The sequence below is a fragment of the Myiozetetes cayanensis genome, unplaced genomic scaffold (assembly GCF_022539395.1).
Source record: "Myiozetetes cayanensis isolate MyiCay16 unplaced genomic scaffold, myiCay2020 scf2-11, whole genome shotgun sequence".
NCBI lineage: Eukaryota > Metazoa > Chordata > Aves > Passeriformes > Tyrannidae > Myiozetetes > Myiozetetes cayanensis.
In genome coordinates, this window is record NW_026087411.1 from 40466640 (window position 1) to 40485760 (window position 19121).

The 19121-nt window shown below is 35.5% G+C and overlaps 1 protein-coding gene across 6 annotated transcripts in view; it reads left to right on the plus strand.

The window, feature by feature from the left end:
* Positions 1-19121, plus strand: part of SIPA1L2 (signal induced proliferation associated 1 like 2) — a 127608-nt gene that overhangs the window by 96128 nt on the left and 12359 nt on the right. For all 6 annotated transcript variants that reach the window (XM_050314602.1, XM_050314603.1, XM_050314598.1 and 3 more), the window contains 7 exons: positions 3129-3212; positions 4687-4790; positions 5200-5303; positions 7165-7553; positions 9005-9229; positions 11734-11887; positions 13969-14188. In XM_050314602.1, the coding sequence (XP_050170559.1) occupies positions 3129-3212; positions 4687-4790; positions 5200-5303; positions 7165-7553; positions 9005-9229; positions 11734-11887; positions 13969-14188 (1280 nt within the window). The remainder of the gene's footprint in view (positions 1-3128; positions 3213-4686; positions 4791-5199; positions 5304-7164; positions 7554-9004; positions 9230-11733; positions 11888-13968; positions 14189-19121) is intronic.

Sequence of the window (19121 nt, forward strand, 5' to 3'; positions counted from 1 at the left end):
TACGATGGTATCCTTAAATGTTAGCTCTGTTCTAATTTAATCATAATTCTTCATTAAGATGAAACTTTATCTTTAAAGATAAAAATTTGTAAGTACATTTGACCTTTGAATTATTTAGGAGAACCATATGTCTTGAGCAGAACTTTCTGTCCTTTATTGTTTACAATCATTTAAACTTATACACTTATTCTGTGGGGTTATGTAGTTCTAATTTTGAAGGAAGAAATTATTTCGTGTTGAAAATATCTAATTGATATGAAAATCTTAAACACTAGTCTTAAACAGCTTTAAGAAAATCTGGATGAAATAATGAAATACCACTATTGCTACATTGCCTATCTTATTTAGTAGAAAAGAATTAGTGACTTTTCACATTGAAATGTATAGAGGTAATAGTAGTTCATATTTGAAAATGTCTGTATTGCGGTCTGAGGAAGGCAGACTCCCAGTTATGGGCCACTTGATCGTTTGTATTCTTCTTCTCCCTTTCTACTTCCTCACCCCCTTAAAAACTGAGAGATGCAATTCTATAAGCATGTATATACCATTATAGAACTTTAGCTTTTCCTAATGTCTTGTTAATGAAATTCTTGGTAACATCTAGCATAGGGAGACAATGTATCAAATGTCTAGAAATACTTCAGGATTTATGAAGCCTTATTAAGCATACTGTATGCCTATTCATAGAAAGAAAGGGAAGCTTTCTGACGTGCTACTCATTTCCAAAAAAATGTCACAAACATAAGTCATGCTTCTCCTAACACCCAGCGAAGAATGTGAAAAAATGCTAAGACAGAGGCTATCTCTTATCATGAAGGAATTCCTGTATCACTTAAACAAAACATGTGCAATGCTGAAGTGCTGTTCTGGGGAAGGCATGATGCAGAGGATAAATAATGAAAGGAGAGGAAGATGATGGACTGTGACATGTAGGTCTTGAAACATGCAAAGAAAGGTACCTAATTTGCAAGGTCTTTCCGCATGGGAAGAGGCATAGTTGATGATTTGGCAGAGAGATGGGCTTAAAAAGAGAAGAGTTTGAGGTAAAGTGGATTAGTGCCTATAAGTAGTCTTGTAATGGTGAAAATGTATACCCAGGCTAGGAAAATAATGGAGAGATTTTAGAGGGTCAGAAACCAGTATTGGTTTAGGCAAATTGAAGAGTGCAAGCAGGGAGAAGCAGGCTGATAGAGCAGGGAAGGTTTAACAGCTGATTTGAAAATAAGCTAAGAGTGAAGTCGCTAATAAAACAGTTGATTTTACAGATAAAAAGAGGAAGAAGCAACAGAAATGTGGGCCAGATATAGTAAAAGAATTAAGCAGCAACAATTCAACTACTGTGCCATGTAATATTTAAGTGCCCAGTCCCTGGAGTGAAATTAAAACCTGAAAGCTGAATTCTTATTCTCTTAATACAGTTCCTGAGGAAAATTTAAGTGCTTTGAGAAGGCAGTCCAAGTGGTTTTGTGTTGTTCAAGGAGTTTCCTCTAATTAGAAATCACTGTGAAATACAAGGATAAGTTTGAGCTTTACTTCTGTTTTCATAAAACGCCTAATTCTGTGACAGCTGCTCATAGCATGTGCCTGAGGGAAGCTTCAGTCAGACTCACTCTTCTGGTTTTTGCACCAAGAAGTGTCTGTGCACTTTCATCCTTGAGTCACACTTGTAGGCTAGTGAATCCTATCACCTGGAGTCTGGAATCCACTCCTGAGAACAGTCAGCTGGAACTTTTGTATGAAGGAACTTTGTGAGGCATTCAGTGACAGAATTTCTGTGGTTTACCTTTTGTAGCCACTCTTTGTTTAGTAGGCTAAACTAAGCCTCAAATGGGAGGCTTGGAATCTAGACAAACATCAGTCTTGGGATGACACAAACCAGCGTCCTGATTTTGAGGAAAATGTCCTAAACATCAGTCTGGAGGCTGGAAAGACACGGGATCATAACTTACCTATTCCTTAATACTGGTTCACTTAAGCTGTTCAAGAAATGTGAAATTCTTGGTGGTAAGAAGCAAGTCCATGGAACTGAATTAAACTGTAGCCTATAGACTAGCTCACTGGATTATGAGAGGCTCAGTCTTGTCTATACTTGTCAGAGACCAACATGCTGAAAAATTAGGCACTACACTATCTATTTATTGTGTATGTATTTGGCTGTTAGACAAAATGTAATAACTACGTCTTCAAAATTTTCAAGCTGAACCATAAAGTTGCTAGTTGAAGGTCAAGTCCTTGGGAAAGTGTTGTTTATAAACACAAAACTACCTCTTTTCAGTTCCTCTCTCAGTAAAGACATTAATTTCTATGAGTAAAAAAAAAAATAGAGGGAGAGAAAAGAAAAAAAGATAAATACAGGGAATTGCATTCAGGGTAATGTCACTGAAGGAAATCATATGGTATAATGGAATATTATGGTTATGGAATAATATGCACAGAAGTGAAGGAAAGGACGGTGATCAAAACCAGATTTAAGCACTGAATTTCAGCTGTCTGGAAATCCAACAAAGCTGCTTAGAGACATTGTTAAAACATGAGGCTCAAAAGTTTAATTAATAAGTACAAAATAATACTACTCATGGTAATGTTTTCTTAGTGCTTTTCCATGTCAAAGAATTAATAAAATAAAAAAAAGTATTGCTCTTACCTCTTCTAAATTTACTATGTTGAAAATTAGAATATGCACCAAAGACTATGTTGAAAATTAGAATATGCACCAAAGAACTAACAATTGTTTCTGATCCACCAGGAGAGCTTCCCACACATAAATTTAGAGATCTAATCCAGCTTCTCTGATTCCTGAGTAATCCCACTTGTTCAGAAGTAAAGCCAGAACTAAGGAAAATAGGATTTTGTACTTAGTCTGTTTCTTTTTGTGCCTTCTTTATATATTCAGTTGGAAGTATTTTATTAGTAATGGAGTAAATGCTATACCTTTAAGATTCTTGTTTAAGTTTTATGAAACTGAGATAAAACTCTAAATTCCAAAAATGAATGTAACTTAGTGTTCATAGTGCATCTGTATTATTTGTAACAATGAATATATTTGATAAAAGAAGCACAACCAAGTTCAAATCTGAAACCCCACAAATACCTCAGTGCGTTGTTAATGACTCTGGTAAACATTACAGAAGTTCTCCAAGCAACCAGTCCTCATCCAGTGACCCAGGACCCAGCGGGAGCAGCCACTGGAGACAACAAGTTGGATATGACGGGTATTGGTGATTTTTTCAAGAATTTTTATGTAAATCTTGCAATAGTTCCCATGCATCTTCTTTCTTTAACAAAAATTATTTGGATGTTCTATATCATAGATTTATTTTCAAACACTGTTAGTATCTTTTAAGATGTACAGGTTTACTGATCTTTGATGTAACATGCATGCAAATACAATTTTAAAGTCATCCATAATTTAATTCTGTAGGACCAAATTTTTACTCTACAATTCAGGTAAATTACAAATGATTCTTAGGCTTACTTTCCCAGAAATAGGCCAGAAATCAGCTAGTAACTCAGAACTGGAGTAAAATAATAATAATACCTTCTCCTTTTGCTTCAGTAGAAAGGTGTTTGATTAAAAAAAATATCTTTACGGTCTTCAAAATGTTTGTTTCACTGATATCCGTTCCCTTACATCTCTACTCAAAAAAGTAGCAATTTCAGAGGTCTCCCTAAAAGGCTGTTGCAGTATATGGATGCTTCTTTAATCCCTTGTTAATACCTTGGTGCTGAAGTTTCAGAAGTCAGCTATCTGTATATAAAAGACCACCCCAGTATAACTCATGTTACAAGAATATTATGTGAGACATCTGTTCTAAACTACTTTAAATTTATGACTTTGTTGTATTATACAACTGCCAAAACCACTCCTGTTCTTGAAAAATATTGAGCAATGATATTATCTACATAGAGTAATATAAAAGCATTTCAGATTTGCCAAGTAGCTTTCAGAAGTTACTTTTCAGAAAAAAATGTGAATATTGAAAACATCATCTTGACTTCTTGTCTGGAAGCTTATTAATGCTTTGGCATGATTGATTGTGGATAAGATACTCCATGTAGCAGATGTATATGCTGTATCTTGGTGACTGAGGAATCTCGGATAACCCAGTGAAATCTCTGGCAGCTAAAGAGATGCTAATAATTCAATTGAATGGTAGTGTTTTCTTTTTTCTTTGACAGTAAACACATAAAAATGTATCTTGTGTAAAGTTTTCCAGCACAGTTATTTCTAACAGCAACCTAGGTTTTAGTGTGTTGCTTTGTGAAATGTTTTAGCTTTTGCAACAAAGCAGTGGATCTAGTACTGGTTTACGTGTTCTGAGTGTGAAAACCTGTGATGCCTAACTAGAGTTACTTTCTGTGGGGCTTAGATCATGAAGTTGTAAAGCATATATTATCATGGATCTTCACTGCAAAAACCTTTTGGGTATATAACTCCAATAATGCATTTCTTCTTAAAGTTCCATGTCTTTTTGGCCTATTCACACTTAAGATATAACAGTATGCTGTTGAAAAATCTGCATGCAAATACTTCCATGCAGAGTTTGGAAATGTTTGGGAATGATGGTTGTTTAAAAAAATCACTCACAAACTATTTGGTTTTAAGAGTAAAATGTGTTGTTCATCATGTAACTAGTCTTGCAGGATAAAACCCCTAACAGGTAAATTTTCTGCTTATGTTAAAAGATGCCAGTCCCCTTTACTCCATGAACATCACCAAGGTTCAGGCTCGCTGGAGTGTGAAGGAGGCAGAGAACGGGAGGAAACTTTGGAAGGAACCAGACATTCTGGTAATAAAAACCACTGTATCTTAAAAATAAGTTTCTTTGCAATGCTGTTTCTTTGAAATGCAGTCACCTTCTGATGCAGAGGCTCGATACACAAAGAGCATTGTAATATGACAGTGAAAGGGGGGACTGTTAGAGACAGTGTAACAAAATATGATGTGGGATATTTAGATAATACTTGAAACAAACTCATCCTGAACTTCAAAAACCTCATGAATGATGAAAAGCAGGTTGAATTTCATTTAGTTATAATTGAAAAGCTAGATCTTAGGAAGTTCTACAAAGATACACGCCTGTGATTCCAAAGAGTGTGCAGGTTTGAAACCTGATGCTGAGTCATGTGCCTTTTTCCTTTCTACAGTATACTCATCTCTTTAGCATTCAGAAACTAAAACACAGTTATTTATTGCAGAATCCAAGTGGCATACACCATCTACCAAAGTCCTGAGCTCCTATAAAGACCGAGCTTTACAGAAAGAAGGCAGTGGCAAGGAGTCACCAAACAAGCTTTCACATGTAAGTCTTTTACTTGGATGTCATTCAAAACTCTGAAAAAACCAAACCCCAAAACAACAACAAAAACCCCCCAACTCTGGACTTAAAGAAATACATCTTAAAAAAATATTTTATTAATTTATGAGGACCGCTGTATGTTTTGGGAGGCAAAGAGTAGGCTCACTTAGATGTGGGTTGAATTGAGCGTGCTTAATCTGTGTTTATAAATTCAGAATTCCAAGAGGGCTTGGGTCTGGGGCACTGAGAAGATAAAACTAGTATAGTCTATACTCAACTGTGTATTTACAGCTTCATTTATACTGGCTTGTTTAATCTGTGACATATTTAATTATCCTTTAAAAGGGAATAAAATTATATTCACCATACCGCTTTTCACCTTGTGTGAAATACCCATGTAGTGTAATTATCATAAGCACTATAAAAATGTAGTTTGGGAATGCTGAACGGATTTCTAGTCTACCTAGTTTAGTGGCTTGTCTTCAGTAATGGCAAAATCCTCAACAACCTAGTGATGGAAAATACACTAATGGTATTGGTTGTTACATGGAAAATCCTGCTATATGTGGTAGGAGAGTGTATGCTCTTTGTAACCTTATACTGGTGAGTGTAAGAGGCCAGTTTCCCATCTTACATACATTAATAACTAATGAGAATCTAGGTTGATGCTTCTCGGTAAGGAAGTATTATCATAAACAGAATTACGCTGTAGAATTATGCACATGAAGACAAAAATATGTTCTTTTACCTTAAACCAAGATTGACAGGAAGCTAGGATTAGTATATGTAACAATCAGTATTAAACAGCACCAATGCCAATGTCCCTCTCCTTGGAAAAGCTGCCTATTCTATTTTTATCAATTGATCCATCATTTTTAAGGCAACAACCATCTTGTGAAGGTTAGAATGAGTGCAAATGTGACCCCTCCTTTTTTTCCTAAAGTAATCTTCTCAGAATTTGAGGCCTTTTAATTTCTGTATGGAATAGAAGTATCATTTCTGGACAGGCTACCTTTATGCAGCCTTTTAACCATAAACTGCTTTTATGTGCAAGCAGCAGCATCTCCTAGCATCTGTAGGAGAGGGATCTCATAAAAAAGTTAGTCACCCTTCCCACTTACATTCTACCTAATAGAAGTCCATCTACCCCAGCAGAAGTCCATCTGCCTTTATTCTGGCTACTCCGTCATAGAGATAAGTTAATCCAACTCTCTGTAAAATATATTTTAAAAAATAAATTACAAACCCCCCCTACTTTATTGACACAAATGCCTGACATAATTATTCCACTTCAATAGCCATGCTTAGTTTAGGGCCCTGTGACTTAAGTTACTTTCATCTGGTACACATACATCACAATTGGCTTCAATTTAACTAGCCACACATCCAATTGGATTTGATCCAATGAGCTACATATTTCACCCACACTGAGAAAAAGCCAACAGTAATTCAGTCTTTGCTGTTTTTCAGATTTGCAGTAGAGCTTGCTTAAACAAATAATTACCAAGGTTTCTAACTTTAACAAAATGCTTATTTTAACTGTTCAGAAATGCAATTTTATGGATGTTAAGCAGGTCCTATAATCAGAAAATTCACATCTAATCTTAAGATTTGTGATAGAAGATGGAACTAGAGTGTTTTTATTTCCAGTGACATCAACCTTTAATGTGTCTAGCCAGCTGTGCAATTCATTTCACAGAAACTGATGGTGTAATTGGCTCTTTTCATACTTTGCAGTTATATTATAGCATAGTGTAAAAAAATAATAAAATGGTTTTTGAATGGTACAAATTCAGTAATTTATATGAAAATAAATCACTATTTAACTTGTGGGGTGTCTTTTTTGGTTTGTTTTCTTGTTAAGATTGGGGACAAAAGCTGTTCAAGCCACTCAAGCAGCAACACGCTATCCAGTAATACATCCAGCAACAGTGATGAAAAACACTTTGGTTCTGGAGATCTGATGGATCCTGAGCTACTTGGATTAACCTATATAAAGGGGGCTTCTACTGACAGTGGAATTGATACAGCTCCCTGCATGCCGACTCCTCTGCTGGCCCCTTTGCACCTTACTGGCAGCAGGTCTGGAGTGCACTGTCGTGCTGAGCAGTGGAACGAGTCTTCTGAAACTCCTGGGCCAGATGATGATCCAGCTAAAATCTATGCTGTTCACAGCTATGCCTCCGCTATTTCCACCAGTCATACAGCTGAAGGCAGTATGGGAGACCTAAGCGAAATCTCCTCTCATTCCAGGTATGTGTTTCTTACAAATTAAGGATTATAGATTAAGATAGAGATAACTATTTTTAATTTTTTTTTATTCTGTTTACCTTTCTTTGAAAGTGCTGATTTTGATATTTTTGTGGTATTCAAACGCTTATGTGATCAATTTTCAGGCAGTTTTTGATAAGTGTGCCTGAAAAGCATAGCCAGACCACCTTGCAGCTCTGATGGAGGCTTTATGTGTGACCTTGTGCACATTGCTTAGGTTTTTAAAGTAGGGAAACATCCCTGAGTAAAAAAAAAAGTTTGCTTCTAGAACTTCTTTCGTACACTTTTGTTTTTTTAGTACAGTGCAACAAATCACCTTAGAGTTAACGCTGAGGGAAATCAGAAAAATTGCAATGGTCAATTTTTACATATAGTGAAACTACATCACGTACCATCCTCCCTAATTCTACATTATTGTGATGAATGCTTTGCAGTTTTGTTTGTTGAATTGAATTTCTGATTGTTTTTCAGCTCTTCTTTTTGTTACCAATGAATTGTGTGCATGGTAAATCTGTTGTAAAGCAAGCTTTGAAAGTACACTTTTACAGCTGGTTGCCTTTGTCTCCCAGTTTCCATTTTATGATGACTTTGAAGTTGAAGCTTTGGTGTGTGTATTAAGGTTTTTACTCTGTAAAGGATGGAAGAAAATTGTTTGTTCTTCTTTCCCTCTGGTTTTCCTGTTTTCAGTGTCAATCAGTACAGGAAAATAACCAAATAATATCTTGTATCTTCATTTCTTTATATGGTTGACATCAATGAATTTGTCTTGTATAATTACTCTGAAGAAATTTATTCTTCAAGGAAGTGTTTAGTTTATTTCAAATAATTTTGAAAGTCTTCACTAAAAGGTTTTGTTAGTGTCTACTAGTGCTATTATTCATAATAAAAGGGACTGTTAAAATTATCCAGAGAATTGTTTTGTTGAGCTGAAATTTACTTCTGTTAAATTTGTTGATAATTTAATATTAATGTGTCTGAGTGAAAGACACAGCTTAATGTGGCGTGAACTGGCAAAATTATGGTGAAATGGAAAAGCACATAAGTTTTATGATTAGAGAGATATCTGGGTAATTCCCTACATAGTTCTTGATGTACATGTGTTTATGCATATTTACTTTAAATTGCAGACACAAATTAAATACATATCTCTTGAATTTAGTCTTTTATTTTGATTCATATCAGTTTGCAGCAACATGTCTGTAAGTTGAATTCTTTGCATTATTTGTTTTAGAAACTCATCACAATTCTCAAAGAGCTTTAATGTATATGCAGTTTGTATTTAGAAAATTACTGTGGCAATATTGCTTCCTCGATTTTAACCTTGAGAAGAACTTAACATCGAAGAGTTATTGCTGTATACCAGGTGAAGTGTTTATTTGTTTTTGCATAGCAGATTTAATTTCTGCTTTTGTGTGTTTTCTTCACGTTTTCAGTGGGTCACATCACTCAGGAAGCCCATCAACACATTGCTCTAAAAAGAGTGGCTCCCTAGATACCTCCAAAGTCTATATAGTGTCTCAGAATAGCAGTCAACAGATGGCTGGGTCGGTTTCAAAACCATACCACAGACAAGGAGCAGTCAGTAAATATGTCATTGGATGGAAAAAATCAGAAGGAAGTCCTACACCTGAAGAATCTGAAGTTTCTGAATGCCATGAGTAAGCACTCTGTTCTACTTTGTTGGGGGAAGAAGGGTAGTGAAAATAAAATTTAAAATAGGAGAGAAAAAGAATTACAAATCCTGTTTTGCATTTTAATGTTTGGGGTTTTTTTCTGTATGTTTATGTAGCAAAGGCACATCTAAACCCAGGAAATAAGTCATTAACTGCATAGGATACTGCGTTCTCTTCTGTTCTATCCAGCTGCATCTTCTTCCCACGTGTCAAAGCAAACTGACAGAAATGTCCAGTAGTGTGTGTAGCCAAAAATGTATGACTATGTCAGATACTCTGAATTTCCATTTTGAATCTCTAGGAAGCTATTGGGAAGGTACAATTTTATTATTGTCTTACAGAACTTTTCTTCAAATCTTCAGGAACCTTAGTTAGCTGAAAGAAAGCTTTCTTTCTCATGCTTTTATATTAAACCTTACTACTTGTTGCCTGTTACATCAGCTGATACAAGTGATGGAGATGACTGTAAATTCATTGGTGATCTATAGTATGTAATTTTTTAAAAACTGGTGCCAATTGGGCATATTTTTCTGACTTTGTTTTTAATGAACAGGTATGAAGGGATGGTTAGGGTCCCACAAGAAAAAGAGTAAGTGGAGACATGACCCTCTCTTCATGAGATTGTGAAAAGTGCAGGCATCCATAAAACTGCATATTGGTCTGGCAAGTGACACTTAGGTAAAAATATTCCTATGTACAGGTTAATACTGGAATAGCTCCTGAGAAATGTGTTGTCCATCTGTGGAAGAAAAAGCTTGCACTCGAAGGAAAACATGCAGTATCTCAAATACAGAAAGGTGCTACTTTCACAGTGTTGCATCAGTAATAAGTAATATTTGAATCTACTATTTGAAATTAACATTTAAATTCCTGTTATTTTCAAAATCATTTTTTGGATAACCTCCTTGCTTCTTTTTTGTGAATACTATTTGGTGCTGTCTCTCAATAAACCATACTCAGCCCTGTAAATCTTGATAAATTGTCAAGATGACATGCAGTATCTGATTTTCAAATGTTGAATATGGGATTACTCTTTGTTTAATGGGAGTGAGTTATTAGCATCTTATATCTCATATTGTGTACCTTGTGCATATCTATGGCAAGAGTCATACTTAAAACATATGCTAGAATATATATAGTATGATATATGAGCCTGAAGCTAAAGCTCTTAAATTCCTAATTTTAAGATGTTATAACCATCCTGTCCCGGTTATTTGTGTTTCTTTGTGTACAGGTGATTTCATTTCTACCTCCCCCCCACTATGTTTTAATTGCCTAAATTGTTCAGCTGTAGTATTATTTAAACTTAAAAAGTGGTAACATCAGTGATTCCCACAAGTTTTTGCATTTTGAAGTTGATGAACTCCTGAAACAATTTCTCTTTAGTTTGAATGACACCCTTAAAATAAAATTGGATAATGAATCATGGTATTTAGACTGAAACAATGGCAATGTAGACAATTATTTTCAAGAGATAGTTCTATTCAAGAACTAATAAGTGAATATGACAGCATTTCATATATCAGAAAACATTGTCAGATTTTTCCATGGCACACAGTGTTGCCTCTCCTCGTTCTTTCTAGGGAAGCTCTCTATATATCACAGAGAGGAAATATCTCTCTGAGGATGATTATGTTGAAATAAAATAACATCTCTAATTAGCAATGATGAAAATCAGGTCAATTGCTGAATGTTGTGCCACTATAGGATATAATTCACTGAGAATTACACTTTACCATAGCAAAGCCTGTTTCCTCTCTGCTGAAGACAGAGTCACTGATTATGCTGCACTTGACAGTGTAAGCAATGGCTTCCAATGTGTGTTCCCTGTGACCGGGAATCTCCAATTCCTTCAATTATATTTTCAGAGTAAACCTGTTAAAATTCTGTCCCTCCTTGCTCACTGGAAGGAAGCTGAAGGATAATAATTCAGTTTGACAGTCTGTTGTTGACTGTAAACAGATTTTTATGTGCTGATAATTAAGGAAGACAGCTGTTTTATTTATCTAAAAAGCTTTATGAAGTTGCTGATAATAAAATACACTTATCACACTAGACAACTGATTACCAATACACTTCAAACATTGCCATTGATGACCATAGTAATTTTTGCAGATTGTGAAGCTGGATGCAATTTGCTATGGAAATAAAAGTTAAAAAAAATTTGTGATGAATCTTTGGAAATGTTGACACAAATACAGCTTTTATATTAATAGAGAAGTGGGGGGTATAAAAAAGAGAGGCAGGCTAGAAGAAACAAGGATTATGCTCTTCTGCATTGTTCTTTAGGATTCCTAAACTTGATTTTTCAGTGGTTTAAGAATTTCCTTTTGCACTCACAGTTTCATAAATGTAAAGTGATCAAAAAAATGCTCTAAATAAAGTGTACTGGGTCAGGAGATAATTCTAACCATTTTCACTTTGTGACAGAAAATGATTGCAGCCTTTCAAATCCAATTTCTTGCTAAAAACAACAATTGTCTCAACAGAGTGTATGATGATATTGATACTGTGTCTGCATCGAGTCCAATCCAAACTTCTGTGAGGAATGCCATTGTTGAAAGCCAGCAAATCTTGTCCAAAGAAGATTTTCTGAAGTTGATGGTGCATGACAGCCTCTCTATGGAGGAAGGGAGAAGAAAGGTTGGCTACTTTCTTTTTCTCTATCTATCTCAGCCACAGTTACCTTAGAAATGGATTTCTGGTATTCCCAAGATTGCTGTAGGGAGGCAATAATGATTTGTACAAGCTAATTTTATTCCATGGAGATTCTATAAATATTGACCATAAATTCCAAAGTATCATTTCCCATAATGGTTGGAAAAAATTGTTTGATAATGTATAAATACAGTGTTGAAGTCAGTCTTTGCTTAGGTTGAGCAGAAACGGGTGCAGGTTGAGCAGCTTAATTATAATTTGAAAGGTTAAGTGACATTTTCAATGTGGAATGCCTAAATCACACTTTGTGTGATATTAAGGCACATGAATAAAAGTAACCTACTTTCCCCTGCCCTATAATAGTCAGTACCAACAATTCTGTCTGAAATCTGAACCACAATTTCATGTAGGTATCAGTGGCAACTTCTCAGAAGGCATAATTGTCAGTGCCAGTGGAGAGCTCATCTAATCTTTATCATAGGGAAACAGTGTAATATTTAATAGTTCTCAAAAAGTGGATGAAGAACTTAACATTTGCTACTCCCTGAAGTATGCTGCATATGTCCTCTGTCCATTCATTTAGGAATGCTGCTTATGTCTGTTGTGACCATGTTATGTGTGTATTAAAATTTTTAATGATGTTTATTTCCATGGCCCATATCTGTTTCAGGCAGATCTCTAGAACCAGTGTAGTATTTTGATGCTTTCATAGAATAGAATCTGAATGTCTCCCTCATTTTTCTCAGAGATGTAGTTAAGCATTCTAACAATTGAATATATTCTGTATTGTCATCAAGATAAATGCTTTCCTCAATTAGCACTATGAAATGTCTTTTAAGTATTTTGTAAAGACTGTGTCTTTTGGCATGGACATGGGGGAATTGATTCAAAGTAAAAGAGAGCAGGTTTAGATTAGATATTAGGAGGAAGTTCTTTATTGTGAGAGTGGTGAGGCACTGGAACAGATTGCCCAGGGAAGTTGAGGATGCCCCACTCCCTGACAGTGTTCCAGGCCAGGTTGGAAGGAGCTCTGAGAAACCTTGTCTAGTGGAAGGTGTCCTTGCCTGTGACAGGGGAGTTGGAACTAGATTATCTTTAAGGTCCCTTCCAACCCAAACCATTCTGTAATTCTATGATTCTTTCTGCATATTCCTTTCAGAACCATTCATTAGTCAGCGAGCTTTATCAGAAGTGCCACAATGTAGATGTCTGTAATTCTGTACTATATTCACTGTTTTCAAACGCTATTCCTCTTAAGCATTTGTTCTGCACAGGGAATATGCACCTCATAATTAACTACAAAGAAAACTAGATGTTTAATTGCTATATGCAGGACAAACCAGTTAAAACAATTAAAGAGTTAACTGGCCTTTGTAGATGTAAAAAAACCTGGGCTTTCACTGCTGAAGAATGACCTATGAAGCGGAATGATCCAGTTATACAATACAGTAATATCTTGTTTTTCTGTAGATATTTGGGTTGTGGTTTAGGTAGCCTTTTGAAATGCATAACTAGTTTTCACTGAACTCTGTTACCCTCTTTTCTAAGCCTATTTTGTGATATCTGGAGAGATGCAGTGTCTCAAATCACTTTTATCATCCAATGAATTATGTGGCAGCATATTATCAGTTCAGAATGTTTAACGTTAAAGCGTAGTCATTTTAAAGTAAAATCAAACAGTTCTATGTGTAGTCTTGCATACATGTTGGGTCAGAATCACAGAACATGTTGCCAGAGTTGGTAACCTTAAATACATTTCTGTAAAACATTGCTGTCATAAGGCTATGGAGTTTTCATTTAACATTTCAAAATTAATAGAACTTCACAGTATCTGATTAATTCGTGGTGATATGTTCCAAAATATTAAGAGGAAGTATGAAAATCCAATTCAGTAACTCTTTTGAGGCCCCGGTAGATCTGATAGGATGGAACAAATCTCTGATCTTCTATATTAGTTCAAGAATTCCAGAGTGCCTGCCCAAAAAAATACTCCCAAGAACTGATGATGGGATATGATCGTATGAATTATTTTAACCAGTAATATGTGTTCTTACTTTCATGTTTAGTTTTCATTTTATGGAAACCTTTCCCCACGGAGGACACTTTATCGCACCCTGTCAGATGAAAGTATATGTAGTAATCGAAGAGGATCTTCCTATGCTAGCTCTCGAAGTTCAATGCTAGACCAGGCCTTGCCAAATGATATCTTGTTCAGCACTACTCCACCGTATCACAGCACATTGCCTCCCAGAATGAGCCTGACTCCTGGAATTGGAAGTCTGAGAAGTAAGTAATTGTTGCTGTCGTTGCTGAGTCTGGAGTATTTGTAATAAACTCAAACAAATCACCAAGTATTAGGTTAGATTTTGCTTTTAAGGTAAAATTAGGAAATGTCAAATCAGTGTTCCAGTTATCCCAGTAAAAGAATATTTGGTCAGCAGTACATGCCCATGGTTGCCTTTAGTGATTAATTCATATTTATCATGTTTGGAGACAGCATTCACTTTACTTGCCAAAGAATTTTCATGAGACCGGTGAAAGGCAACAAACATTTGTCTGAAGATATTTCTTGTCATTTTATTTTCCAGTGGTGACCTAATTAAGTGAAGCTGACCTGATTCAATTTTAATATTTTTATTTATTTTTTTTGTTCATTCAAATTACTGAAATATTCACAGATATATTTGAAACAACAGATAAAAGGAACAGCTTGTATTTAGATGATCCTTTTAGTAACATCTGAAAAGGAAATGTGCAGTAAATGCTGTCTTTGACTTCAATTCCAAATTGAATGTGCTGATACTCTTTTTTAACATGTTAGTAAAACCTTTGCAAATGACACTTCATTTTTAATGGCAGCAAAATAATAGTCTGAGGTGCTAAGTTAAAACTGTTCTGTGGATATGTCTTTTTACTTGTGAGGTTTTCATAAGCGAGACGTTTATTATATGCTTGACTTAAAATAATTCCAGGGTGAACTCTTAAGTTTGCAGTCATTTTTTTTGAAAATAATAATAAAAAAAAAAATGGAAGGAAAAACTCAGATCTACACAGACGGATATGTATATTTAGACTACATATCCATTCTTGTTTACTTAGTAAGAGTGAATTGTTTTCTCAAAAATGCTGAATGTATATGCTTCTCAATTAGTTTAGATGTCTGACCTATAGCAGGCACCTATAGTGGACACCCAAATTAGAAAAAAAAACAAACCTTTTATATTTAACTATTTTAATAATGCATCACAGCTGACTAAAATTAAAAAAAAAAAAAGTGAATTCTAAACTCCATAGTTAAGAAGCTGTGGGTGGTTTTCTTGAAACCATTAAGGACTTTTGTAGGTGCATGTCCAGATGACTTAAGACAAGTAGTAAAAAAAAAAAAAAAAAAAAAAAAAATGGGGTTCTGTCATTCATCATGTCCTTCAGGAGCTATAGCAGTCATTTGCTAACTTTCAGAAATGAACTTTATATACAAAGCACTTGTCTACACTTGTAGTTAGAGTGGCCTCAGCTATGAGACTGAATTTTAGTGACCAACTACTGATTAATTTTAAACTGATATCTTGAATGAGTGCTAAATTCCTTCTTCAGATGAGAATGCATGCTTGGTGTACCTTTTGCCATTCTAAAGATATTCTTTATCAGAGTGAAATTCTTTACTATAAATTTAATCTGAAAAGATCTTATTCTTTTACAGATAGCAAATGGAGATCCATTTTGTTTAACTGGAGATTAATTCAGTAGATTTCGTAGTCTCTGAAGGAGCTATATAGTATAGAGTTAGGCATCCTGATTGTGTTTTCTTTTACTTTTTCTTTTGTTACTATGTTAGGCCTGTTTTTCTAGAGCCATTTCTTGCAAAGGTAAATGTGCAATGGGATCAAACCTTCAGCATGCTTTTCTTCTGGAGATTGACACAAGGCAAATAACTGTGTACATTCAAGCTTTATACTGCTCCTCCAGCAGTGATATTTTAATGGTTTGTGTATTAGTTCTGTCTTAGACACCTAGCTTTTCATTCTTGTTGCTTCTTAGATACAGAAAGTTATATATACACATAGCTGGGAAAAAAACCACAAAATTGGTATCCTGTCAGTCATAAACTGATTGCCGATATCCAAGGCAGTTCATGCTGTTTTCATATGTAACCTCTGTTTTCTGCTTCTGGTTTTGTATTTTAAAACTGCTTATCAATACTAGCTATATAGGATCTTTTATGATGACTGTTTCAAGGAAGATTTAAGTTGTTATCTGTAATTACACTCTGAAAAAACCCACATCATGACTTGCCCATCTATGTTTCCAAAACATAGAATATATGTAAGAATATAAGAAACTAACTTTGGCTCTTGTTAGGAAGGTTTTTTGTAATCATTGTTTACATTCCATATCAATGAGAGGTTTCTTTTTCATTTATAATTTTAGCATAAGGTTCTAGTATAAGATATCAGGGGTCTTAGCTGTGATAGTAGTGTCTTTTGTATGTGATCTCAAAGCATTTGATATTTAATGTTTAAAGAAATCAGTGGAAATAGCATGGTTTTAGCTGAAGTTAATTTTAGAAAGATATGTTCTTGCATGTTATTACCCAGCATGAAATACTGTGGCAGCACCGATGCTCGTGAGAACCCTCTAGCAAGGAAAAGAGTTTGATTAATAGGTAAGCAAGGCAGCACCAAAACAAAAGCATAATAAGCAACCTGAGGTGTTTCAGTTTACTGGGAAATCAGAATTATCAGACAGAATGACCATGCAAATACAGAAACAGAAACTTCATCTGTGTGTGATACTGACCATAAGAAGATAACGAGAAAAGTGAAGCTACAGGATTTTTTCATTATTATTTTGTCACTGGTGGAAGTGAAGTGAAAATGAGTTGCTTTCAGTAAAGTCTGAAATGCAAACTCTGACAGTTGAGTGCTGTTGATTGCACACAGTACACAAATGTAGAAAGATTAATTTAATTTTATCTTAGCTTTATCTTAACTTTTTAACTTAAACCAGAAAGGAGAACCCATATAGCTGACGATGGTGGAATTTTACCTTGGGAACATTAAAGATTCCCCTAACTGAGACAGTGCTGTTCACGTTGAGTGATTCTATGGTTAGATCTGCAGTTGCAGGTACAAATCTGTGCCCTTGTTGCAAATTCACAGCAGATGAACACATAAAGAAAGAATGAAAACAATGAGAACCACTGATACAGAACTTGTGTGCTAATACAAGTCAGAAACCAAGAAAGACGCATGGAGACAGTCTGACTGACATTGCAGGAGCTGTGGTCCACTCCTATTATGAAGCACAAAAAGAAACACCCCAAGTGATACACTGGCAGGATGTTCCTGCACAAGTCCATGAGAAAATCTACTAGCAGGCTGACATCTTTGGAAGGAGACTTTCAGCAACCCTTGGCAATACTGAAGAAGGGAAGGGTTCAGCAGACAGAAGCTGTTGTTTAAGAGGACCCTAGCGTTATAATTACTGATTGCATGAAAGAAAAACAAACATCCCACAGACAGTGGGATTTATGGCTGCATATGATTTGATAGGTTCCTTCACCTGCAGCATCTTTTGAGATAATCTACTTGTTGAATGACATGTCTAGTTTGAGCACAGTAAGCAGGTAGTTTTTTCATGATCTACAGTCTCTGAATAAAAGTAGCAGTTGCAACTGAAGCAGGATAATTGCCTTGAAAGTAGAAAAGGTTAAGTCAGGTGAATCTTTTTTTTTTTCTGTATAACTAGTTACTCTTTGAATACAGTCGTATGTGGGACTGATAAACATCCATTTAAGGAGCTGTGTCAGAAATTGAACTGACCTCATAATTTTGGAGAAAATAAGGACTCTCTTGAAAATACTTTATACTTTTATGCATCAATCATAAAAATAAATAAAATTCCTAAGTATAGGAAGTGACTTAACTGAAAGGACCAGAAACTACAGGAGCAATTATTTATGTGCCAAAAGCAGTAGAACAAATAAAATAATCTTTAAAACTGAAAGATAACACTGAAAATATTTCCTTGAAGGAAATAAGGGATAAATCTGTGCTGCCTCAAAGTCAGTCTTGTGTGCAGTGAAGGTAGTGGCCTATGAGATCGGGCATATCTTCCTGGACATGCAGAAGTGGGTATGCTCAAGCATCACTTGTCACCTTTGCCCAAATCAGAAAGGGAGACAACAGGTAACAGCTGCTGATGTGGCAGGCACAGAGGGAAAGAGTGGAGGCAACAGCAAGGTAAGAGGAGCAGGGAAGAAATGAAAATACAGGATGCTAGAAATAATTTATCTCAACCAGAGCATTCCTGAAATACAACCAATGTTCTTTGAAATTCAAAGGCACCAAGGCCTATATAATTAGAGGCCTTTTTTATCTCTTCCCTGTCCCCTTCTCCTCCCCCTCCCTGCAGAAGAACACAATTTATATCCTGAAAATGAATTATTCTGTGGTGGGTTACTCATGCCCATTCAGTTATTCTACTTAAAATTTCAGCCATCAGCACGAGCACTTGCATTTTCAGAGCTATCAATATTCAAATCTCTCCTCTGGCAGGCTTTCTGCACTTGAGTGGCTCTGTCAGGGCTTATGCAGGGCTGAATAGGATCCACCCTAAGGTGAACTGAGGTTCTCACAAAGACAATGCATAATGAAGGATGACTGCTGGTGAATATATCACTCCTACACTTTAATTTGGAAAGCCAGCAGAATCGTGCTGGGAGCAGGCTTATTCCTGACAGGTTTCACAATCAGCCTCTGTAGGCTGATCACACAAAAGCAAGGGCTGTCCCTTAAGGCCTGCCTGCTGGTCTAGAACCAAAAGCTGGCTTGCCAGCCTTTCAGATAAGGTATTCTGTCTATTTTCCACAACAGGGATGTATAAAACATTTGTACTTGAATAAATACGGGTCTTACAATTTCCAAGTCATACACAAAAGTTCAGAGACTGCTCTGACTTTCAGCTTCCAATGTGTTTGCACAAAGTAACCTTAGGTAGGGGTTTATGTATGTTTATAAGGAACTGAAAATAAAACCTAAGTACAGATATATGAATAGAATATATGTCTATATTATATTTTCCATTTCATATAATGTCTACTTTTGCATACTGAAGACTAAGTATTGAGAAAGATATTTCTACAAAGTTTTTTCAAACCACTTCCAAGTGTATTGTAACAATACTGCACCTGTCATATAAGTGTAAAACAAGATAAATT